Source organism: Euprymna scolopes, chromosome 6 (genome assembly GCF_053919585.1).
Source record: "Euprymna scolopes isolate OS-2025 chromosome 6, ASM5391958v1, whole genome shotgun sequence".
NCBI classification, from domain to species: Eukaryota; Metazoa; Mollusca; class Cephalopoda; order Sepiida; family Sepiolidae; genus Euprymna; species Euprymna scolopes.
In genome coordinates, this window is record NC_136487.1 from 77533597 (window position 1) to 77561175 (window position 27579).

Here is a 27579-nt window from a genome sequence, read left to right on the forward strand (position 1 = left end):
GAAGCGGAAGGAAATCACTTCGAATGGGACTAGAGTTTCATGTAAGTACTATCAACAAAAATGCCCATACGAAAAAATACCTCGTATTTTATAGACAAAGTGCAACGTATAACTGTTTGTGTGTACTATTGCTTTGTTTGAGAGCTGGAGACCATGGACGACTGGATAACGGAGAAATATTGGTGAAGAATTGTCTGCATCATGATGATTCGCGTCATTGCAAAATATTCGCAAATCCTAGCTGCGGCTGGGTGCTTCTTGAGCACTTTGGAGGGCGTGACGTTTGATTTAAAGAATTGCGACGGAGATGTGGAAGCATTCGAAGGTTGTAGCAGGCATTCTGATTGTGCCCGCACAACAAGATTTGTTGCCAATGCCCAAGGGAACCACCTTATGGGAGTCAAGAAACTCTTCAACAACGTAAAGCAGTCAGTCGAGTCAAGGTTGATCTGGTTCTTCTCGGTACACAGAATAACTGGTAACTAGACTATAGTTCGTATAATTCCGCTCATCCTTAACAGCGAGGTTAATTTATTAAACCTCATTTTACCTCAAACAAAGTGTAATGCCACTTGAACCTAACGGCCTAATTTTTGGTATCATGTCTTAGAAGGGATTGTAGCGAGTTGCTTAGCGATGTGTTTGTTCACATTACATTTAAACTTCTGCATGTCAGTACAATTCGGGAACACTAAAACAGGGAGGGAATTCTAAAACGTAGCAGCCCAAAGGAAGCAACTATTAAAATAAAAGGCTTTCCAGCATCTAGGAACCTCAACAATGAAGGTCTGGAAATTTGCTTCTTGTCAGATAATTCGGACGTATGCACGTCAAGGGAACACACATATATGAGTTTATCAGAGCATATTTCATTAAAGTACTTGTCAAACAGAGACAGTCATGCAAAAATTCGGCGATGAGACGAAGGTTTGAGATTGGCGAATAGCGTGGGACCTATTAGATTTGAGCTTCTTTTTAGGGGCCCTGTCTATAAGAAAGAGACTAGCGGCAAATGCACTATCACAGATGATGTGACCACAAAACTTCATGCCTGGACGAATGGAGGTCTACATTTGAATTACTGTCATGAATCAAAAACATCAGAATAAGAAAAAAGAGTCTTATTAACTGCAGAATCAGAAATCTTAGCGGCGTGTTCACTGTTTCTTGAATAGCTTGCAGGTCTGGAGATATTGACTGCAGTATGGTGACAAAAATGTGGTTGTACTTGCTAGTAAAAATTCTGTTTTTGTCCACACACCGAAATTTGACGAGATTCTACAAAGCATAGTATGAGAAATTCGAAGCAACTCGGATCTTGGTGTGGAAGTTGCGACAATGAAAAATGCTTTGAACTCTTATGTTGGTGTTGGAGTTACGACTATGAATAAAGCGCTGAATGCGGATCTTGGTGTCGAAATTACGACTATAAAAAAGCGCTGAGTGCGGATCTTGTTGTCTGAATTAGGACTATGAAAAAAGCGCTAAGTGCGGATCTTCGTGTCGCAGTTACGACTATGAATAAAGCGCTGAATGCGGATCTTGGTGTCGGAATTACGGCTATAAAAAAGCGCTGAATGCGGATCTTGTTGTCTGAATTAGGACTATGAAAAAAGCGCTAAGTGCGGATCTTGATGTCAGAATTACGACTATGAAAAAAAGCGCTGAGTGCTGATGTTGGTGTCGGAGTTACGGCGATGAAAAAAGGGCTGAATACGGATCTTGGTTTCGGAGTTACGACTATGAAAATAGCGCTGATTGCGAAACTTGGTGTCGGAATTAGGACTATGAAAAAAGCGCTGAACGCAGATCTTCAGCACTCCTCGTACAAAAGTCGCCAGAGTAAACTATAGACCTTATTTGACAAGCGGTAGGATAATTGAGCTAATTTTATTACTTATAGTATTTTTAATAGTAAATATGTATATGCTAAAAAATATTGGTTATAATTATAATATGTTCTAGTATATATGGTAACGTAGTAGAATGTTTAAATTACAAGTGATAATAGCAGAAAGCATTTATGGTTACAAGTATTGGTTAGAATCGTAGTACCGTCGCTATGAAGAGCTACTGATGTGCTGGATGTGATACAAATAATAGTTCTTATGACCTGAATTGACATAGTAAGTAAAAACAGATACAGAAAACTTACAGACACATAAGAATGCATAAAATATGCATAACAACATTAAAAACTACACGCACATAAAAAATATAAACACGCACAAATAAAACACACAACAACACATTGCCACAAATATACATACAGGGAAATGTGCAGAAATGCCTCAGGCGCAAGAACGGAATTTTTTTTGTCCCCCAGCTTTGGAAAGCCTTTTGCCACATAATTGTTCTTAAAGAGAATTTTTGGCTAATTTGTTTGGAGTCTAGGGGATGGAACGCGAACAGTGGGGTTAATTTCAAGCTTGGTTTGTCTTGGAGTAATTTTATTTTCGTCTCCCATTTGATTGCCATAATTGGTTCGTTAGATAAAGTTGGTTAGCGCGTTGTTTCAGGTAAAAGAAAACACAAAGAAAAATCACAAATGCAGACAGATATAGAAATCCTTCGACACGGCAACGCACACACACGTACAGAGAAATGCAGGAAGACCCACATATACGACATACATCCATACACAAACTTACATACAAAGACGGAAAAATATACGTATGCGTCCGTTAAATGAATAATATAAACATATCTAAGACTTCGAGAATAGTCTCGTTACGTAAATACAGCAACGAATGTAATTTGATCAATGAACAAGTTTTAAATTCCTTACAGAATTGGGGGAAAAGCTTCAGTTACAAAAATATTATGTCTACTATGAGATAATTTTTAGTGCGTCGAAAATTTATGCTATATCACATTAACTTTCTGAAGAAACCTCTCTCTATATATAAAGTTCTGTTTGTTTGTTTGTACACAGACACCTCCTATGGTGTTGGAGATGGATGCATATTACTGCATACATTCTAAAACTATATTACTAAAGGTGCTTGGATAAGCTGATGTTAGATTGATTAGAGAAAGGTATAATATTATTGCGAGGTCTGCGTTCGCGCTTTCCATGCATAAAAATACGAATTAAAAAAATAATAATTGGATGATAAACATGAAAAAAGAGAGGATAGAAAAGTTAATAAACAGTTTAAGAACAAGAGGTTACATATTTATTGTAGAAAACGTTGGATCTTTTCTGAAGTAATTAAATTCTATAAATTTACCACAGTTTATTTAAGTTAATGTCTTTTTCCTCTAACCTCCCCTCACTCGGAAAAATTCATTTCGGTTCCAAAGCTTCAATATTATAAAATGTGAAAATCTGAATATAAATAGTAATATGGACGCAAAAAGCATAGGTTTCTTCAATTTATTCCGGAAAACGTTAGATCATTGGGCAAATATGTATAATAAAAAGCTCAGGCCATAACATCATAACATGTACGGAATAAAGACGGTTGAAAAAAAGGATGTACGCTTGTGTTACATTGATATTGACCTTTTGAAACTAGGTCAATTACACTTGTAAATCGTATATAGAGAAATTCTACATTCACTTATTTTCTAAATAATTAAGAGTAGTGGTAGATGGACAAAAATCGGAGGCCTGCAATATAAATGCTGGAGTCCCTCAGGGGTCAATCCTGGGCCCAACTCTCTTCCTGATCTACATCAATGACCTCCCTAAACACATACTTAAATCATTCGTTGACATCTATGCTGATGACACGACCATCTACGGCAACACATCAAACGCTGTAAATGACAAAGTTCTCTCTGATTCTCTCTCCTCTGATCTCGAGTGCGTGGTTCAGTGGGGAAAGAGGTGGCTGGTTACCTTTAATGCATCCAAAACCAAACTGCTATCCTTACATCATCAACGCTCTGATCCCCATCTGGCATCAATTGTGATGGATGGCTCTCGTCTGGGTGAGGCCCCGTGTTTTGACAAGCTTCTGGGTTTGACCTTTACTCCTTATCTGAAATGGAACACGTACACCAAGTCTGTTGCCAAGGTCGCTGGAAAGATGGTGGGATCCTTCTACCGCTCCAGAAGATATCTCACGACGGATGCAATTCTCTATCTATATAAAAGCCAAGTACGTCCAAGGATGGAATACTGTTGCCATATCTGGGCAGGAGCTGCTAAAAACAGCCTATCCTGCCTTGACAGAGTACAAAATAGACTTCGTGGCTTAGTGGGGGATGCCCTTTTCTCTACCCTGCAACCTCTCTCCCACAGAAGAGACGTTGCGAGCCTGTTCTTGTTTTATCGTTATTTCCATGGCAGATGCTCGTCTGAACTCCAATCTCTGGTCCCCCCTCGCCAATCTTTCACGAAAAACACCCGTATAGCTGAATCCACTGTGAAAATTTCCCCCACTCTATATCTGTGCCTAAATCAAAACGCAGATTCCATGGGCAAAGCTTCTTTGTTAGAACTGCACGCCTGTGGAACTCTGTTCCGTCTGCCTGCTTCCCTCCGGACTACAACTTGGATGTCTTCAAGTCCAATGTTAACAAATTCCTAATGAACCGCCCCCTTAAGTAAACATTTCAGCAAATCTCCTCACTAACATAATGTACTTGCAATAACCCTTATCCCTGAGTGGCTTCCGGGCTTTGATAAGTGGTGATCACTGTGTAAAAAAAAAAAAAAAAAAAAATTAAATTGGGAAACAAAATGTTTGTGATTTTTTGAGATGAGGATTGGTTATTCGTATTATTTGGATTCTTCGGACTACTATTCTCATCTTGAGTATCATTTTCACAACGTTTCCATCAATGTAACCCCCGACCTTCTTCAGGTGTATCTTGTCGAACCTGAGAATGTTTCTGTCAAACTAGGAAATTTAGACGAAATTTTGAACATTTTGAATTTTATTTACTTTACCCTCTCGTTTCGTCAGCTATGATTGGATAGAGGTTTCGGTTGAACCTTCAAACTTCATAAGAATATAATTTTTACAATAGACTTTTACAAGTACTCTAACGACTACGTCATGGGTCCTTGCGTTCGAAATTCCGTCCAAATTACCGAGTTCGATGGAAATATTACGGAGTGAGACAAGATATTACGGAGGTTACATCGACCGAAAATGACACTCACGGTGAGTACAGTGGTCTGTAGAATCCAAATAAAAGGAAATAAAAGTTACTAATATAGATTATTGTATAGAAGTATTAACTAAACAAATAAGATTTACTGTAAAAATAAAACAAAAAATCACTTCGTTTTTGTTCTATTTTTCAACATCGACATATTTCGATTACTTGCATTTATATAGCCTTCTATAAGTCCTCTATATCTGTTTCACGCAATGCTTGAAGCAAATTGCACTTCCTTACTAAATGCATATTTATATTTCATGATTACTAATTAGTATTACCTCCGTATGCCAGCTTCTAAATACGTATTTAACGACAATTGACGATGTTCAAGTTGTTAACGACACGAACTGACGACCTAGGTGTTCCAAGTTTAAATCAATTTTATCCCACAAAAATTACTTTTATTTAGGATATTGTCAACCTTCTCTTGAATCCTTCCGTAAGTACCTGATGTCTTTCTAGAAAGAATTCTGATTAGAAAAATATCGGAGAAACCAATGCCATCAATAGAATCTTTGGATTCATACGATATGATAATGACGATGAACGTAGTTAAGGGGCTACACTAAAAGGAAAACCAAGATATTAATAAAGAGGATTCTATTCAGAAAAAAAAAACAGCTTGCTAAAAGTGTATCGCGAAAATATAAAATTAAACCAGTTAGGTAATATATTAGATCCATTGCTCTTTCTGCTTCTTGTAAAGTTGATTTAAATACTTTCTAACACCGAAGACTAATCTTTATCGCTAAAAATATACTACCTGACCATGGAATACTGTTATTATGTTTGGGCTGGTGGATATCAGTCCCTTTTGAAGCTTCTTGAAAAGATGCAGAAAATAAACTGTAATTTCGTATTTTTTCTGCAACCTCTCTCTCACAGACTTATTTTTTCTTGTGTAAGCCTTATATATATATATATATATATATATATATATATATATATATATATATATATATATATACCACAATCGCATCTATCATTCAGAAATATCTAATCTATATGCCACTTCCTTTGTTCCAACTCGTTCGATTTATTGGTTTAGTTTTGTTTAGACCTCTTGATTCCTTTGGGAGCATAGGGCCGCAACGATGCTCCTCCAACGAATCCGGTTCTGGCTGGTCTTCTTCAGTTCGACCCATATCATTCCGGCAACCCTGGTCTCAGCCTCAATACTTCTTTTCCGTGTCTACCTCGCGCGACCAATTTTACGCTTGCCTTGTGGGTCCCATTCAAGGACCTGCCTGGTGATGATGGAAGCAGGCTTCTGCAAAGTGTGGCCAATCCAATTCCATTTTCGTTTTTTGATCTCTATCTGAATTGGGGTTTGGTTGGTTTTGTCCCACGGTTGTTCATTGGAGATAGTCTCTGGCAATCTGATGTTTAGGATGTTTCTGAGACATCTGTTGGTGAATGTTTGGAGTTTGTGGCTGTTGTTGTTTTTTTTTTCACTCTCCACGTTTCTGAGCCATAGAGTAGAGCTGACTTCACATTGGTGTTGAAAATTTGTATTTTTGCAAAATTATGTGTTTAGTGGTTTTCACTAATTCGCTGTTTTGATAACTCGTTGTAATACGCATTCCTATTCGAGTAGTAAGAAGTGAAAGCTGGTGTAACTGTCTTTCTGCTGACTGTTTTCCTCATATCTTTAACCTTCGTTGGTTTAAGACTAAGGCATCTCTCCTGCCTCTGCGATGATCATCTTACGTAGTTGTTAGCTCGTTACATCAAGTGGACTCACGCAATTTCCATAAAAAAATCCGGACAATTATGTTATAGAAGAAGTAATCCGCATTGAAAACATTACTATAAGTTATTAAAGCGATAATAAAATTGAAGGCTCATTTGTCATTGAAGATTAATAAAATATTTCATGTTAATCATTTAATGCCTTTTTTTGTTATTTCTGTTCACATGACCATAAAAAATTCATTCCTTTTTTGTTAAACTAAAATATTGAATTAAATAAAAAATATTTTCCAAAATCTGTAATAAAAATGATTTATCGTTTCTAAATTAAGTAGCGAGAGATAAATACCCAATCGCGAAGACGTACGGAAATCGTGATACTTTCCTTAGTATTTATTAGTCGTCATTTTAAATTTCTTTTTCTATTTTTTTTTTTTTACAAATATCTGTATGAATTTGCAGACAAGGCTCTCATTGTAAGGTTGTATGCTCTGTCCGTTAATGTTGAGTATATTTTTCAAACGTCAATGTTAAAAACACTCAAGTGAATTAATATGTTTGTGGAAAAGTGTCAAGATTTAGAGGATAAAAATGCAGCCAGAATAGATACCTTATTGGATAAACCTAAAAATTTCAGGTGAATATCATTTTTACAATTGATTTTTACAATTACTCTACCCACTACGCCATGGGTCCTTGCGTTCGAAATTTCGTCCAAACTCCCGAGTTCGACATGTGTATTCTCACCCCTCGACAACTGTCGTCCCAGGGGTGTTGAGTTCGTGTCTCTCTCGATCTGGTCCAAGCCACAACTTGCCGTTAAGTCTCCTAGACATAACATTTTCTGTAAATCATAAACCGTCGTAAACTGTCGCAAAGCTTACCTGCACTTCTAAAACTGTCCGTAAACAAACGCTAAATATATTGAGCTCTGTGTCTTTTGTCCAATTTATCGCCACACTTTAATTAATAGTCTAATTTCAGCTGACCTTTGTGTGCGTTTGTGAAGCATTTCCCCACTTTTTCTTTTTACTAACTTCCCTTCCTCTACTTTTGATTTTATTTTGTTATTATTTTCCTCATTATTTTTGGAAAATCACCTCCTAATACTTTGCGAGTCTATCGTATCAGACGCACATCCTTTTGTATATAAACAATGTTTATGCCATGAACTGCCCACACAGCTTTTTTCAATGCTCGCGAAAACTAGCGTTTGTTTGGGGAACCGTTTTTAGGGTTCCAGTTTGAGGGAGTCCTTTTTAAAGGGAAAAAAACTAAGGTCATACTCAAATGTGAGAGAGCTAGAAAGCTGTTATATGATAAGCACGAACAAAATAACGAGTTCAAAGCATAATTTCACAAAGAGATATTTTAGATATGATTGACATGGAAGTTTATAAGGATATTGCTGTCACATCTGGGTAGAAACTGCTTGGAAGATCTTATCCTGTATTGATAGAGTTCAGAATAGACTTGGTAGCCCAGTGGGGGATGCCCTTTTCTGTTCTCTGCAGCCTCTTTCTCACAGAAGAGACGTTGCGAGCCTGTCTCTGTTTTATCGTTATTTTCATGGTAAGTGCTCGTCTGAGCTCCCTTGCCAAATATTCACGGGAAACACTCGTCTAGCTGAAAACATTATCAATAATCTCCCCCACTCTTTACCTGTGCCTAAACCTGGACGTATATTCCATGAACAAAGCTTCTTTAGTAGAACTGCACACCTGTTGAACTGTCTTCTAATTACTTGCTTTCCAGCTGACTACAATATGGTCGTCTTCAAGTCCAACGTAAACAAGTTCTTGACGAGCCGTTCCCCTTAAATAATCCAATTTACCAAATTTACACTTCCAACGAATACTATGATGTTATCCTTTTGACCACTGTACACTCTTTAACCCTAATCCTAAAGTGGCCTTGATAAGTGGTGATTCTTAAAAAAAAATAAAAGGGAAAACATAGAACGTTTTTTTCCTTCCAAACGCTGAGAATCCTTGTAGAATAAGGGGATTCATTAATCAAGACAACAAGGAAGCCTAAGTTAATATTTTAAGAACCGTGAATTATCTACCAGTCGTAAAAATTGTAATCAAAACTCTCACACTCGATTAATCAATTTACATTTGATTTAAACTTATTAGTAAGATTCAATATCTATTTCTATCGGGGAATGCCGAGTTGCCGATTGAGAATTTTTTTACAGGCCAGAGTGACCCCTTCCATGGGGCGCTGGCTCTTCAATACTACTTTCCGAGATTTGTGTCACATCTTCTCGTTGGTGCGAGAGGTAAATACCCAACCCTTACTTTGAACTTCGAGGTGATGGATCGAACTGTTACTTTTTGACATTTTGGAGTTACGAACGAGTTCCGCTGAATTTAGAAACGGTCAAATCATTTTTGCTTTCAGTTTTTTTTTTGGGGGGGGGATCATTATTTCAGTCAATATTTTAGATTAGCACTATCGAATGGGTAATGAATTGTGTTCATTAGTTTCAGAGAGCATATGCTTATCACTGTGTGCGTGCGTGAGTGAAAAAAATGTTCTTTTTAGCTTTTCCAACGGTCCACAAACGGGCGAGGGAAGCTGGTTCAAATCAGATCTTTCCTCTATTATAGAGTTTAGTTTTAAAGCTGTCTTTTCATGAATTCCCGATGGATGAAGTCGGCAAATTTGATAAAGTCAGAAACCTGCATATGCATGTGTTTTTCTTTTCATGAATTCAGATGAGGGTATGAATATAGCTATATGCACAGAAACGCTTTTAAGAATGTTTTCATTTTGAATAGCGAATGGTAAACTTCGTCGCTCGCCTCGCTTGCTTTATACGTATAGTTTATCCAAAGAGTATCTGAGTAGTCATCTCTTGGCAATATTCTGCCTAGGTATGCAACCCTGACAACCACTTCTAATATTATTCTATGAGCCATGATTCTAATATGGATATACGGTTGCCCAGATGCAATGGGAAACATTGCTTTGTTATTTTTCTGTGGCTAATTGTAAGATCACGCGGAGTACGCAAATCAGGTGATCCATGATGTGTTACATGTCAGTCTCCGTGTGCGCTATTAAGAGAACGTCGTTTGCATAAAGAAGCTCTGTGTTCAAAGTGTAGAACGTTTCCTATTCATTTTGGGATTAAACGTTCTGTATTTTAGCAAAAGCCTCGGCGGTTCGAAATCGCAACTTGAGACCTCTACCCTGGAAAGCGTACGCAAACAAGACAGTTAAGAAAATATGGAAAAGAGTGGGAGCGGGACTATCAGCCTTCTTTATGGCAATAGAGATGTATCAGACAATTGATTATCAAAGACACCCAGACCTTCTTATCTCTATACAGGGCACGAATTTAGGTGGACACTCTACTTTTTATGTCTTATCTAGAGTTTACTTCCGTTGACTCTGTGAAACGCTTAGTTCAAATCGATAGAAACCTGATATAAAGACGCTTCTAGCTTAATGCATTTCTCTTGTATTTATCTTACAGCAAATGCGATATTAACTGTCCTTATTTTACCTATAAAACAGGTCTGTATTTCCAGTATATCCACAAGGCAAATATCCACTAGTAGTCTATTAAGTAAGAGCCCTGTGGTCTCCTTGACAACAGTCCCCAATAAGCTAAAATAAATTCGTCTGAATCAGCAGGTACATCATTGTTGATTGAATTAACTCCCTTGTTGAAGTTCTTGAAGGAGGGGCCACGTGGATGTTGCTAAGTGATGCTTTCGAACCAACTGGATTAAATGGTACATTTGGGCGGGTGCATCTGCTACAAGTCAGGATTCAGAAAGAATCGCCAACCTAATAGGTCCCGCACTGTCGTCTAAAGTTCAACCTCTGTCACATTTACGAAATGTTGCATCATTTTGCCTATTTTACAAGTATTTTAATGAAAAGTGCTCCGACGAACTCCATGCCCTTATATCACCTCTACGTAAACACCTCCGACTAACCCGACAGACAGCAAAATCACACCCCTACACTGTAGAGATTCTTAGATATCGGAACGTCTTCTACTCGAAATATTTATATCCCTTTGGAATTTCTTCCCGAATTCACGTTCCCCTGACGGTAATACAGAACTTTAAGTGTAATGTGAACAGACACTTTGCTGCTATCATAGTGTCCCTTCAGATTTTGTCCCAAATAGCAGCCCTTACATTCAACTGTCACTGTGCCTTGTTTGGGGGTACAAAACCAGTAAAAATATTATGATGACTATATTAACCTATATTGAAATTACAGTGTTGGAATAAAAGTTATGGATCGCTATCAATTTTCATTCTTCGCTTTTGTTATGCAACCTACCTCATGGACTTTAATAAAGCCTTCTTCTTGCTATAAATATCGCGAGAAAATGCCTCTCGATATTGAATAATCCGGTCTAATACTTGCCACTCATAATAATTTTATTATACTCTTATTTGTATATGACATGGTAGTCATAATATCTTTATTAAACTGTCTTTGGCTTTCTTTTCAATCTATTTTGTTTCCACTAAACCTCGTTCGTGTTTTTATTTCGGAAACTTACAATTTCACAGCACTTTTGTGAGACGTGACGGTGGTCAATTGGTTTATAACACGGACTAACTACCTGGTTGTTAAAAGTTCGACTCCCATTTGTAAAAAAAAAACAAACAAACAAAAAACACTTTCACATAGAATGTTGGCAACCTTCTTGTAGTCCTTCCCATAAGTGCCCGATGTCGTTCTAGAAAGAATTTTGATGAGGAAAATATCGTAGAAATCAATTACAGCAATAGAATCTTTGTGCTCGTACAAGATGATGATGATGATGATGAGCAGGCTTTATAAGGATAGAAAGCTACCATCGAACTAATAATGTGGAATCCTATTTTTAACTGTTGATGATGAAATGGATGTTGCTTCTATTTCCTTCTATATAATGATCCACAACATTCGCAGAGTTTATCTAATTGATTAGCAATCATAGTTCGGTAAGAGAGAGTTTATATACTTCGCCATACGAGACTTTTCAAAACTATAGTCGACTGCTTTTGTCAAACAATTCAACAAAGAACTTTTATGATTAGAGAGAATTTGATGATTTTTGAAACCCCAGGAAAACGTGCGAGAATGCTGGTGGACTAGAAAGCTTACGAAATCAACGAGTAAAACAAATTGTTCGTTTCAATTTGATATCGGTTTAAGCGTTTTAATTACGTTTCTGAGAGCTGACAGTCAAGTGGTTAACGACACAGAATGACGACTTGGATGACCCAAGTATGAATCTAGCTCATTCCGCAAAAAAAAAAAACAAAAAACAAACACTTTCACTTAGGATGTTGGCAACCTTTACCTGGTCCATCCCGTAAGTATTGGATGTCTTTCTAGAAAAAAATTCTTACTAGAATAATACCGGAGAAACCAATGCTATCGAATTATATCGGATTCATATGATGATGATGATGATGATGATGAGGATGAGGATTGATGATTCAGTTTTATTTGGGTCCTTTTGACTGCTTTCCACACTTTGACTTTTATTTGTACAAGGTTTCGGCCGATATAACCTCTTACCTTTTTAAGTGTATCTTTTCGAACTATTTCTGTCATTCTCATTGTGAGTGTCTTCCGCACTGAGGATTGAACCTTCAACATCCAGAAGATTGAATTTCATAACTGAATTTCACCAAGTGTTTTATCCACTAAGCAACGGGCACTCAAAACACAATTGTGACTTTATTTAAAACTTCTAATAGTAATGGCTAACGGACGAGAGACGTTCACTCTCGTGGATTAAAAAAAAGTTTCCATTCGAAATTTTGTGCGAATTCCTGAGTTCGACAGATGATAACAGAAGTCCGACTTATCCAAATAATACAGATTATTTGAATTAGTTGACAGTATTTTTCTTTTTACTAAAGCGATCACTATTTATCAAGGCAAAACACCATTCGAGGATAAGGGTTAATAAGTTTCAGTTAAGATGAAGAAACTTATGAGAGGATTGACAAATACTTATGAAATGAACCAAGCTCTACTTACAAGGGGGGCGGTCCATAGCAAAACTACGTTTTTATTGGATTTGAAAATGACCATATTGCAATCTAAACGGAAGCAGTTCCATAGTAATGATTTTCGAAAAAGCTCTATTTGTGAAAGTATCGCCGTACGCTAGGAGTGTGTAAAAAGAGAAAAAACCCAAAAACACTGAGATAGATAGATAGATAGATAGGGAGAGAGAGAGAGAGAGAGAGAGAGAGAGAGAGAGAGAGAGAGAGAGAGAGAGAGGTCCCTAGTAAAAACAAGTTGAATAAAAGAAGAGAATTTCAAAAAATAGCGGAGAAACTTGCATGTAATATCGATGCCTCTGCTCAGTCTCGAATGACAAAGGATACCCCCTGTAGGGGCAGCTGTGCGTGTAATTGTGAGGCAAGGCTTGTGCAACCCAAACCACACCTCTCCTGAATCGGCACTGTTTGAGTCCATTGGCAAGGAGAAGTCCAGGACGACTGAAAAGAATGCCGAGATAAGCGGAGAGCACATACAGCATCTGGTCGTCCCAAATGGTCACCCATTTAGTACTGACCAGGTTCAACGTTGCTTAACTTCGGTGATCCAGCGAGAACCGGTGTGTCAATGTGATTATGCCGTTAAAGTTACATCATCAGTGCACGTAAAAAGTACTGTCCCGCATAGGTCTAAGAATGACGTTGCCAATAAAAATTCCGCGAAACACATTTGACATGCAAATTTCTAGCCGAAAACCTCTTAAAACGATTTTGCGAAATCTCAATACCCCTTATGTCAAATCTCGAGTCTGTAGACTGAAAATTGACAGAGTAGTTTGGTAGGGTAATGTACACTCACAGACACACGCACACGCACATACACAGACAGACAGAAAATTTCACTTTTATAGATATACTAGCATATCAGCCCGGCTTTTGCCCTACGTGTGAATACATTTTATGTAAAATTTCAAACTTTTAGACCAAAAATTGTCTGAGTAATTTCGTAGAGACCGCAGAGATCAATTTTTATTTTTAGACCCAATATTGCGGAGGAGTGGTAGAATCTGCAAAGGTCAATTCTTTCGACTTTGTCCTTTTGACAGCTAATTTTCCGCCCTCAAACTGATTAAAATGCTTGCCGCATGCCTGAATACTATTATGTATAAATTTCAAATGTTTAGACCTCAAATTGGCTGAGTAGTTTGCTAGACACCGCAGAGGTCAATTTTTTATAAATGTGACCTAAATTTTGACCCCTTAACATTTATTATTTTGATCTCAAATCAATATAAAAAATTTACCCATGTCCAAGTTACCTACATCTAAAATTTCAAGTCATTAGGCCCAAAATTGGCGGAGGAATTTGGCAGAATCTGCAAAGGTCAACACTTTCAACATTTTTTTGCTTGCCGCATATCTGGATACCTGTTATTTATAAATTTCAAATATTTAGACAAAATATTGTCTGAGTAGTTTGCTAGACACTGCAAAGATAAAATCTTTGGAACTTTGACTCCTTGACAGCTCAAATTTTCCACCCAAACCAATTAAAAATCTTGCTCTATCTCTGAATACTCTTTATGTAAAATTTCAAATGTTTAGACCAGAAATTAGCTGAGTAATTTGGTAGAGACCGCAGAGGTCCATTTTTTGAACCCAATTCTGACTCCCCTAAAATTTATTTTTTAGGGATCAAATCAAATTAAAAACCTTAACCCATGTGCAAGTTACCTACATCTAAAATGTCAAGTGTTTAGACCCTAAATTGGCGGAACAAATTTGGTAGAATCTGTAAAGGTTAACTATTTCCAGTTAGACCTTCTGGAAGCCAATTTTCGCTCCCAAACTGATTAAAATGCTTGCCGCATGTCTGAATATTTTTTATCTATCAATTTTAAATGTTAAAACAAAAAATTAGCTGGGTAGTATTCTAGATACCGAAAAGATCAAGTCTTTGGAACTTTAACCTCTTGGCAGCTCAAATTTTCGACCCAAACCGATTAAAACGCTTGCCCTATCTCTGAATTGCCTTGATGTAAAATTTCAAATGTTTAGACCAGAAATCGACTGAGTAATTTGGCAGAGACCGCAGAGGTCAACATTTTTTTAAGCTTTACTATTACTAATAATAAAGAATACCAATGGAAAGATTTAGTAAACCTTTTACTAAAGCCCTTAAAGAAAATTAAATATTGAAAATGTATTGGTAAATAATTGTGTTTTTTTTAATATATATACACTTGTGCCCGATATTATTCATACCCCCCTTGAAAATTGAGTTTATTAGATGTAACTTTGTAAGAATTTATTGTTTGCGTCCATATTGATACATATTCTTTATAAACCTCTTCTGATCATTTTCGTCATTTTAAAATCTCGGGATACTTGTAATAAAAAAAATATACAGCTATTTATAAAATCTGCAATGTTCAAAAATAATCATACCCTCTTATTTTTTCAGTATTAATCGAGTTTCTGACTGTCTGTTTCCTGTTTGATTCTTATTTTGAATGCTTTTATACAACCTTTGATTAATTTCATTTCGTTTTTTGCATTTTTTCAGAAATTAAAATGATATCAACTGAAAACCAATAAAAGAATAAAAATTATTAGAATGGGGAAGAAAAAAGAGCTTAGTAATGATCTTAGGACTAAAATTGTGAATTCACATAAGGATGGTTTAGGTTACAAGTCAATTTCCAAGAAATTTGAGGTCCCTACAGCAACAGTACAGAGCATCATCAAAAAATTCCAGAGCCACCCCACAACAAACAACTAGATTGGTAGAGGAAGGAAAAGGAAACTGTCTGCTAGAGCCACCAGGAATATTGTAAGAAGTGTTAATGCAAATCCAATCACCACTACTAAGGACATTTTAGAAAATCTGGAGTCTTCTGGCATAAAAATATCAAGGCAAACATTGCAAAGGACTCTGCATGAAAATGGTCTGAAAGGAAGAAGACCAAGAAGGACTCCATTGCACACCGGAAAACACCTTGCAGCACGTCTAAAGTTTGCTAGGACCCATGTGAATTCTCCAGAGTCCGTTTTCCCAAGTATTTTGTGGACTGACGAAACAAAAATTGAATTGTTTGACCATATGGATGCTTCTTACGTTTGGAGGAAGAAAGGAGAAGCTTACAACCCAAAGAACACCATACCCACGGTGAAACATGGTGGTGGTAGCCTAATGTTTTAGGGCTCCTTTTCGGCTAGTGGTCAAGGTAGTTTGGTCAAGATAGTTGGAACCATGAAGAAGGAGCAATATTTGGAGATACTCCAGAAAAACATTAGACAGGATGCGGAGAAGCTCCATTTAGGACGAAACTGGGTCCTTCAACAGGATAATGATCCAAAACATACTGCCAAAATAGTCAAGAAATGGTTTGAGGATAATCAAATTAATGTTTTGGAATGGCCTAGCCAGAGTCCCGACCTGAACCCTATCGAAAACGTCTGGCACATAATGAAAACTGAGGTTAAAAAGCGGAAACCTAGAAATTTGAGGGAGTTGGAGAACTACTGCATTGAAGAATGGTCAAAAATCAGTGTTGATGCTTGTAAAAACCTTGTTGATAAATATCCAAAACGGTTACAGGCAGTTATTAAGAATAAAGGGCATGCTATTGACTATTAGTAAGAGAGGTATGAATAATTTTGAACTAGTGCCATTATTGTTTTTCTTTGTATAATGTTTCAAACTTACATAATTTATTTATTTGTTGAGTTTAAATTAAATGTTTATGCTTGATTTATTGTTTGAAATCCCTTTAATGTTGTCTACCTTCTGGTTTGAGCAATATTCTTATAGAAATCTCAAAGATCCGAGGGGTATGAATAATATCGGGCACAAGTGTATATATATATATATATATATATATATACATATATATATATACATATATATATATAAATTACATACATACGTATATATATGAATATATATATATATATATATATATATATATATATATATATATGAGCAAACAGTCAAAAAAACATGTTAAAAAACACTTTGAAATGAGTTAAAAACATATTTAATCTGAAAAGGAAACATTAGATAAGTGGATAGTCCTTAATCCGCGGAGTTTCGAAGAAATACTTTCCTTCTCATCAGAGGGTAGGAATTAGCAAAATTCGGGATCGGATTTTGCATGCAAAAGTATTTGATGAAACAACAAGTAAGTCAAAGATCTTACTTGAAAACAAAAATAGTGAAGCAGAGGGAATATGGTGAAGAAAAAGGTGATTACACATGAATGGATAGTCTGGTGGAAGATAAATAATCCAATATATATATATATATATATATACAGGCAAATATGTATAATTTAAGAGTACTATTCATCTTAATACGTAAAAAATAAAAATTGTAGTAGCCGATGGTATTATTGATTATTTCTAAAAGCAATAAACTGGACAAGACAAGAGGATAAAGCCCGGTGAAATGGGTTGAAAAATTATAATAAGAAGAATGTATAGTAAACAATAATGATGATAAAATAAATTCTAACGGGGATTAAGTAATTTTAAAATAGAAGTAGTAGCGGTAGTAGTAGTAGTGGTGGTGTAGTAGTGGTAGTATAATCTATTATATTTTATATATATGTATATATTTGTCCTTATGTGTGTCTATATATATATATATATATGCGTGCGTGCGTGCGTGTGTGTGTGTGTGTGTGTGTGTGTATGTGCGTGTGAATTTAGGAAAACTCATACCCAGAAAGCTCGCCGCTTTTTGCTCGGTAAGAAAACTTATTGAATAAATATCGATTGAAAACATATAAAAAAATATAATAAATAAAATCGAAGAAAGTGAAAGAAAACGCTTTGAGGGTGCAATCATTAAATAAAAACACAGTTTACGCTGTGTCCACGGTCCCCTTTAAGTACCGAACTTTTTGTGCACACGAAACAACAAAAGGCAATTTGCAGTATGAGGACGGCGGCCATCTTTTCTTGGCCCACTTCACTCAACTGTCGCCAGATAGCGCTTCTCGGTCAAAAAACATTTAAATTATTAATTTGTTGTTGACGCTTCAAAGTCACTTAAATTAAAAGAAAAAGGTTTCATTTAAATTATTTATTTGTTCGAAAAAAAAAGAAGCTATTTTACTTTACAAAAATCCAATATTGTTGTTACAAAATTGTTTTATTAAAATTATATTTTCTTGAGCAGACTTTTAATTTTTTCTATTCGGAAAAAAATCTTGTTTGTTACTTATTTGCCTCGCTATTTGACCAGGAAGAAATTGGAGATATCACCCACTAACAATAGCCGCCGTCTATATACTGCACAAGTGCCCCCGAAATGACTTTTAAACGATACCCTTCCCTCATCATGTTAAGAATGGCTTTCGGAAAAATAACGTTATTATTTTTGCGCGGTACCAAAAAATACATAAGTACCGTGTTTTCTTTTTTGTTTTTTTCATAATAACACAAGAATTGTTTAAACTAAATTAATTCTTCTTAAAATAATTACTTTCTTTGATAATACGTGTTTTCTTTCTTTTATTTTTGTTTCGTAATAGCACAAAAAGTGTGAAAACTAAAAAAGTCTTTTTTAAAAATAAATATATGTTTTTTCCCGTGTCTTGACTCCGGAATAAAGTTTTTTTTTTTAAAACATGAGTTAAAAATATTTTTAAAAATATTATGGGATGTGTATTCTCTTCTACAGACGATATCTCCTTCAAGAACGATCATAAAATGTGTTTTCAATCGATATTTATTTTATAAGGGGCCAGTTTTCCTACCTAGCAAAAAGGGTGAGTTTTCGGGTACGAGTTTTCTGGAGACGAGTTTTCCGGGCACCATATCTGTGTGTGTATGTTTTGTATATGTCTATGTATGTATGCATGTGTTCGTGCGTTATATATATATATATATATATATATATATATATATATATATATATATATATATGTGTGTGTGTGTGTGTGTGTGTGTGTGTGTGTGTGTCCATGGGTGTATTTATGTGTATATGTATGTAGATTGAATTTTGAGTCTGTAGACTTAAAATTGACAGAGTTATTGCGTATGGAAATGGGCACACACACAGACACTTTCACTTATATATATATATATATATATATATATATATATATATATATATATATAAAGTGAAAGTGTGTGTGTGTGTGTGTGTGTGTCTGTGTACATTTCCATACGCAATAACTCTGTCAATTTTAAGCCTAGAGACTCGAAATTTAATACACAGGGTACTGAGATTTGGGAAAATTGATATGATCGGATTTCGACCAGAAATTTGGCGATTAAGGGGTCAAAGTTCAACGATTTGTACTTTTGAGAACTCTACCATACTCCTCCGACAATTTTTGGTCTAAACACTTGTAATTTTAGATACAGATTCCTTGGACATGGATCTAACTTAATTACTTAATTTGAGCCTAAAGCAATAAATTTTAAGGGATCATAATAGGGGTCAAAGTTTAAAAAATTGACCGCTTTTTTTTTCTCAACGTACACCGCCAAATACCCGGGCAACGCCGGGCTGAAATGCTAGTATATATATATATATATATATATATATATATATATATATATATATATATATATATCTTTCCTGTTTTTTTTATCATTTTTGGTATGTTATTGACATCATCATTCCCATCACTATCATTATTGCTGCGATTATGTTTATTTCTATTACTATTTTTCTAGTAGTATCTTTATAACTATTATTATTATTATCGCCATTCTTATTACCGTTTTTTATTATCATCATTGTTACTAAATTTGTTACTATCATTACTAAGATGGTTACGATTATTAGTGGTTTCACTATTATTATTATTTTAAACATTTTTAACATTGTGTTTCCAATATTATTTTTTGCATTGTTTTTCAGACATATTTTTTAACATTGTTTTTTAGTATCACTTTTTTGTGCATTAATTTTTAGTTAGATTTTTCGCATTGTTTTCAGTATTATTTTTTGGCATTATTTTTAATATTATTTTTTGGATTTGTTTATCAGTATTATTTTTTGGCATCGTTTCTTAGTATTATTTTTTACATTTTTTTTAGTATTATTTTTTATATTGTTATTTTAGTATTATTTTTAAATATTGTTCTTTAGTATTATTTTTAGCATTGTTTTTCAGTATTATTTTTGATATTGTTTTTTAGTATTATCTTTTAACATTGTTCTTTAGTATTATTGTTTTTTTAGTATTATTTTTCGGCGTTGTTTTTCAGTATTATATTTTTACATTGTTTATTACTATTAATTTTCGGCATTGTTTATCAGTGATAATTTTCGGCATTGTGTTTTGGTATTATTTTTTGGTATTGTTTTCCAGTATTATTTTTCGGCATTATTTTTCAGTATTATTTTTTTTGTGCATTGTTTTTAGTATTATTTTCTGGCATTGTTTTTACTAGTAATGTGTTTCTGGTATTGTCTTTCGGTATTGTTTTCCTCTATTGTATTTCTAACTTGTTGTTTTTAAATATTGTATTTTTTAAAAATTGTGTTACGGTCTTACGAAAAGGCATGGTGTTTCTCTATTGTTTTTTAGTATTATGAATATGTTCTATATATATGTTCTAAGTTCGAATTACCATAGCCAATGTGTCTCAGTATAGTATCTCGGTATTACAAATAAGTATTCTTTTCTAGTTGTACACAAACTAAGGAAGTCTTATATATTTTTAAAAAGACGTTTTTTAATAGACTTCTTGTTTCGTATTTCGGCAATAGGGTTGATATGCTCTAACACAGACGAGATTAATAATGTTTGTATATGTCGTAAAGCAGATATATAACGCTAATGTATGAATCGTTTGCAATGGTTATCTTTATTATATTTCTCTTTGTCTGGCTGTCTTTATTTCCCATGCACCTTCTCTCGGAAATTGCCGGTCTAATCTGGCTGAGATTTTGTATGACCCTTTGTTATGTTAAAGGGCAGCGAACTAAATATTAATGCAACCTTTCTACATGCAGTTAGGGACTAAAAGTGGTTCATAAAGAATATTAACCACAATACCACATTTACTCTAGAAGTCTTCTTGGAAACATGTTGGTTGATCTGGCTGAAATTTTGCATAAAATTTTGTAATGATAAGGTGCATGGATTAAATATTATAGTATCTGTCCGACACATACAAAAGTTTACAGGGATTAATATGGATTAGTATTTAATATTAAAAGTACGCTCAAATGTAACTATATTCGGTCAGCAACTTGGGTTAAAGCAATGATTGTAAGTCAATGGACTTTATCTTTTGCATGTTCTTAACGAACTAAAACGTATAGTCGTATTTTCGTATTTTAGCAATAAATAATCACAAAAAGGGTCGATATGGCATAAAAAGCGTTACTATTTCGATTTAGACAACTGCAAGTTTCAGCATGTTAAATAGGCAGACAGATAACATCAGTCGATGTTTCATATTATAGTAAGTATTCAGCGACAGTAAATTCAGAAAGAATAAGTGACAAAAATCCAATAATCAAGAAAAGAAAGCATTTTATATTGATTTACAAAATGGCGACGAAACAGTACGAGAGAAAAAAAAAAAATACAAAACAAAACAAAAAAATAACAAGAAAAAACAAAACATAAAAATAAGGAAATAAGAACGCAGAGACACAAATAAAAAAAAAGCAATTACAAATTAAGGAAGAATCGCATTTATAACAAAACAATATTTATTAATATCGACGTGGGTTTAGTTTTTTCCCCTTTATTTCATTTTTATTCTACCCAGTGCTTTTGCTGAATCATCCATGGAGACGTAAATATACATTTGTTTTAATCAAAAAAATAAAACAAAATAATAAAAGAACATGGATACTGGGAGGTGATGGCGAAATTAAATGCACAAATTCCTTTGAATTTTTTCCTATTTTTATTTTAATTTGCGAAAGCTTTTAAAACAACGCACTTTATAAAATCCATTTACACTAAGAAATCCAGAGTCGAGAATGAGGACTTATCAATATGTAATTCAACTTTTATATTAAATCAAAATGTTGTACCCACTTGTTTTTCGGTTCTTAAAAGACCAGAAAACATTGATGGGAGTTTATTATTCATAAAAGGGCAAGGAGAGTTTTCCTAATCGTTTTTATTTTATTGTTTCACTTTACATTGCCGAAATATTGATGTTCCAAACATGTGACACTGTTATTATTTAAAATTAGATTGTTTCCATGCGTATTAACAAATCTCATACATATCATTTCCCGTAGAAGTAGACATTGTTGAATATTGCTGAGAGTTTCTTGGTTATTTAAACTCGAAGTTCCGAAGTTATTGCCAGTGATTATTTGTGAATGAAACATTTTCCCCGATTCCGATCTAATTACCGATTCCGTTCTAAATTTCCGATTCCGATTCGATTCCAGATACTGATTCTGATTCTTTTAACATTTATTTTAATTAAAGATTTGTTTTTTTTTTTGTTTTTTTTTTCTCGTAAATTTTCAAATTATTCCATAAATCCCTTTCTTTCCAGGTATATTTTCTCTGAAATGTTTTCCTGGTAATATGTTGAAAATTGAAAACAACAAAAGGTTTATTTTGATTTTAAACATAGCCAAGTTGTATCAGTTCGTCGTTAGTGTACAACATGCTACTTGAAAGTTTTCATAAACAGTTGAAAATAGTAGACGATTGGTAGGTAAAATGAGAAAACGATGCAAAAATATAATATTAACAACCCCCCCATTATTACGAACGAATTTCTTAATAATAATGATACTATTTAGAAAACCAATTTTAATATGGAGAGGTTGTTGGGCTTCGTTAACTATTATGTACCTTCCTTTTAGGAATATTTAAATTTTATTTTAATAATATACATTTGATGGGTTATTAAATTGATTTGTTTTGCTGTTAATAAACAAAACACAAACAAAAACGAGATGCAAATAATAACAATTAGCGTGACCTGTGGAAATTCCACAGGAGACTCATTCATAAGTAACATATTGATGTTGGTATTCATGACGTAATTAGAGATGCTCTGATACTATTGTAACCCTTGTCAAAACTTCAAAAAGTATTTAACTAAGCTAGCAAGGGTGCCCGGTGTAGCCAGGTCGTTAAGTACGCTTAAATATGATATTTTGAATCTTGCAGATTTCGTATATATTATTATAGAGTTAATGTTCAATCGATTTTTTATATATTATAAAGTTATGGTTTCAAAAATAAAAAAATATATCCATATGACTTTGGTGCATCAGCTTGAGTTCCTTCAGTTATAATCAAAAACGAAACCAAAATTTATAAAAAATTCTTGATAAAATTATTTATTAAAAAAATGGACTACTGGAGTTCCATCAGCTATAATCGAAATCGAAATCAAAACTTATGAAGAATTCTTAGTAAAATCATTAAAAAAAATAGATTACTTAAGTGCCATCAGCTATTATTTAAATATATATATATATATATATATATATATATATATATATATATATATGTATATTGTGTGTTTATTTTTGTTAGCGATACTTATTGAATGAATTCAATTATTTATAGGGAAGTGCATTTTTACCTAAATGCGAGTTGGGAATAATTTTCCTTTTGACCAGTTTGGTACCCTCAAATGGGGAGCGGCATGTGTATTATTTTTAAAATATAATTATCCACTGACACGTGTTTTGTCGTGTACAACTTATCAGAGTGGCTGAATCTAGCGGGACCCCGTGATAAGAAGCCCAAGCCTCTCCCATTAAGCTATCTCGCAGGACTATTTTTTTTACGTAGATGTCGTTTGTTTGTTTTTGTTAGCGATACTTATTGAATGAAATATATATATATATATAATTTAAATATATATATATATATATATATATATATATATATATATATATATATATATATATATATATATGATAACACTGAAAACATACTCATCAAAGTTTCGTCTTTATTTCCAGACTTCCCCAAGATGATTGATGAGAAGAAAATTCACCCAAGTACAGTATTTGAAAATATTTATGACGTAAACAGAATTGCTTTATATCATGACAGAACCAAAAATTTTACTTGTACTTTATCATTTAAAATCGTTGATAAATACGTACACACTTTCAGTATATCTCTTTTCATTTTTCATTTATATATATATATATATATATATATATATATATATATATATATATATGCGTATATATAAACATATGACTTATAGTGTAATTGAATATCGTGAAATATTTCTCCCACAAGAAAACACATAGCCATTAAAATGGCTAGATGAAAATAACTTGGTGATATTGACATACAATTGGCTTCAATAAATTACTATAAAGTACTTACCTTCACAGGAGTCGGTACTGTTCCATCCCATATATTCGGAAGTCATTAACTGTTGGATGATAGATGCTTTTCCAACACCCGGGCAACCGAGTACAAATACCTTGAGGATCTGCACAGACGAAAGCGAATAGGTGCTATCAGATGTCGATGGGTAGTCACTGACGCTGTTATTCGGTGAAACCCAACTACAGTTGGTGATTAACGAGTCGCCCCGGTTGACTACTCCTTTCGAGGTGGTGGCAAAGGACCGAAGGCGGTAGAAGCCAGATGTTGAAAAGGCCGAATTTCCAGCCCCCTGATGGCTATTACCGGATCCGTAATTTTCGCTCACACCGGCACCGTCTGTCCCTGAGTGTCCAACAAAGATCTCGTCGTTGTCCGCCTGCCAGGGTGGTGGGCCGAGCACCTGCGGTTTTCTACACGTGTTCTTTGTCGGCATAGAACTAGTCCGAGGTCGCATTTCCTCTTGAGCATCCTGGTCAGCTCTTCGTCGGTAGCGACGTACGGAGGCAGAGCGTGGTTTCGTGGCAAACGACGATGTGCCCAGGGTCGATGACGACGAGGCCCCAGTCGTTGACAGCATATTGAAACTCGATGAAGGGGACATCGCTGGAGACAGGGAGTTCGGATTCGGGGTCACAAAGTTAGTGTTCCAGTTATCATTTACGCTCGAAGCGAGGGTGGTACTGCTGTCAGAAGACGGAGAGGGCGGAGATGAGGTGAAAGAGAACACCGCCGGTGTCACCTGCTGCAGGGTTAACGCCTGTTGTTGGTACGCGGCTATTGTAGCCGGGGAGAGCAAGGGAGACACGTTTAAAGGCGAATGCGAGGAGGACCGTGTGGGTGCCGGTGGTTGCGGAAAACACTGCTGCTGTGAGGGCGGAGGTGGAGAAGGAGAAGGCTGCGGGGTGATCTGCGGGGTCTGTATATTTGGAGACTGGTACTGATGCTGTTGCTGCTGCTGCTGCTGGTGATGATGATGAGCAGACGAGGGCGGAACCGGTGGTGGCGGAGGCAAAGGTGGGGGAATCGCCTGGGTCATCACACCGGCGGTCGGAACTGTGGGCAGCTGGGACGCGTTCGTGCCCAGGCACATATTGGCAAAATTTTCGTCTATGGAACGAAGTTGATTGTCACGGGCTGTAGCGGCGGCGGCGGCGTCAAACAGCGGCGAGTGGGACGGTGACGGGGACGGAGATGGGGAGAGAGATTTTCCAAAAGGGGAGTCAGCCCGAAGCCTTCCTGGTGATAATGAGGGGCTCGCATTCGGAGTCGGGGTCATACTCTGAAAGGGGATACTACCAAAAGGATCCGTTTGGATTGGCTGTAGAGCATATACGACCCTTTCTAGTCCCTCTGTTATCAAATTCTGGAATTGCTGCTGTTGTTGCTGCTGCTGCTGCTGTGCTGACGATGGTTGAGTTGGTGGCGGCGGTAAGGATGGAGCAGGGTGCTGTTGTTGCACTTGCTCCTGGGAAAAACCTGTTGAGCTTGCGGTCATATGAAAGGCACCGGAACCAGAATTGTTTGAGGGCTGGGGCGCGGAAACCAAGAGCGAAGCACCGTTGGTGTTGATGATCTGTTTGGACTGGTTGTTCCATTCGTTAACCACGGGTTCTCGAAAGTTTTCACCGTTACCGAAAGGTGCGAAATCCTTATTAGATCCGGTTGGAAGAGAGATGTTGGGAGTGAAAGCGGACTGATTCGCATTGAATGCCGACATCAAGGCAACGTTGTTTGTTGCTGTGAAGGCCGAATGTACAGGCGCCGCGCTAACTGGGCCGGATGCGAACGCGGGTGTTGTTGTAAACACCGGTGGTCCACTGTCGAACACCGTCTTAACAGATGCAAAAGCCGGTGGGCCAGAAGTGAATATCGAAGGACCGGATATAAATTGTGCGGGACCGGACGTGAAGGCAACAGGTTCTGGTATAAAAGGGGGTCCAAAAGGTGATTCATTCATATTGGTAGACTGGTCATTTGCACTAAAGGGGGTTTCATTTGGCAGAGGTGATTTACCCGGCTGAGAGGGACTGCTTTCTAAACAAGGTGCCTGTTCTGTCATCATTAATTATGAGGGAAGGCGTCCTTTGTGGTCCTTAAAATTGATTATAATTGTAAGTTTCTTATGAGAGTTTAACAACCTGTCTACTCAACGTAATGAATGAGTGGACCAGAAAAAAATGAATATTAAATTGTTCACTTCACAGCGACAGCTGCTAAAAACGTGAATCAGAAAGCGTTAACAAAACAATAGTAATACCGATGATGATCAGAACACTTGGATCTGTTCCGAGGTGCCTGACCATCAAATAGAGAAGCTTGAAATGTAAAGAGCGATTGGTACCATGCAGAGTAAAACCTCTGTCTAGAGAAGCTAAAACATATGAATACTAAATATAATTGTATTAACGATAGTGATTGGAGCACTAGGATAAATATCGAGTGATGTGAACAGTAGAAATGGACGAGCTATCAATCTAATGAAAGGATTGATAACACCCAGATTCAGATGTATCAATAAAGAAAGAACATAAAACTAATGGTAATAGCGATAGTAATAGGAGAACTAGGAATAATTCTGCGGGTTTGAATAGAAAAAAAAATGAAAGAGCTAGGAATCTAAGGAAAGGTTGGTACCACTTCTATTAAAGTGTATTAGATTTGCATTCCGGAAGCTAAATAACTCAAAGACATAAAACTAGCGATGGTATTGATCTTAGTAGGAGCACTAGGATTGATTTCGAAAGGTTTTTATAGAAAAAAAAATGGAAGAGTTGGAAACCTAAAGAAGGATTTGTACAACCAGTTTATTATATTTGTACCACAAGAGTTAAATAACCAAAGAAGATAAAAGTAACGACGATACCGATCGTAGTTGGAGCACTTGGATTGATTCCGAACGCCCTGACTATACCAATATACGCGGTTGTTATTTAATCGAGGCGAAAGAGCTGCGTGTATTCTGAAATTATATATATATATATATATATATATATATATATATATATATATATATATATATATAAAAGGGTAACGGCGTATTTAGAGAACTTTTTTGTCACGTAAACTGCAGTGCAAAATGCTAGTTATGTTTAACGCAATAATAAAGTGTTGGATAATGATTGGAGGTTCACTGTTAAGCCTGAGGTAATTTCAGCGCGGTCATCGCAGTGAGATCCGAGAGATTTATTTTTTCAAGTAGAAATTAAACTGAAATTGTCAGTAATAAACAGCGGGTAAAAAGGCGGTTTAACGCTGTGTATGGACAGCTCTAAATTTCTCTCGCTTGTCGAAAGAAAACAAAGATACGAGGAAAAGTTACAAAAGCGAAACAAAATGTCGCCGATAGCTGCTTTAGTATTATCCGGATTTCGACGACGTAAAACGGATGATATCATTCCCGAGGACAGTAATTTTCTTGTGCTTCGCAAAGGAATGGGCGGAAGGACACACAGCTGCACGATTCTGAAAAG

General features: G+C 35.7%; 1 protein-coding gene across 2 annotated transcripts in view; it reads right to left on the minus strand.

Moving 5' to 3' along the window:
- LOC145277717 (uncharacterized) overlaps positions 1-27579 on the minus strand; it is a 606741-nt gene that overhangs the window by 408256 nt on the left and 170906 nt on the right. For both annotated transcript variants that reach the window (XM_080129417.1, XM_080129416.1), the window contains one exon: positions 24104-27571. In XM_080129417.1, coding sequence (XP_079985543.1) covers positions 24104-26171 — 2068 coding nt within the window. In that variant the 5' untranslated portion in view covers positions 26172-27571. The remainder of the gene's footprint in view (positions 1-24103; positions 27572-27579) is intronic.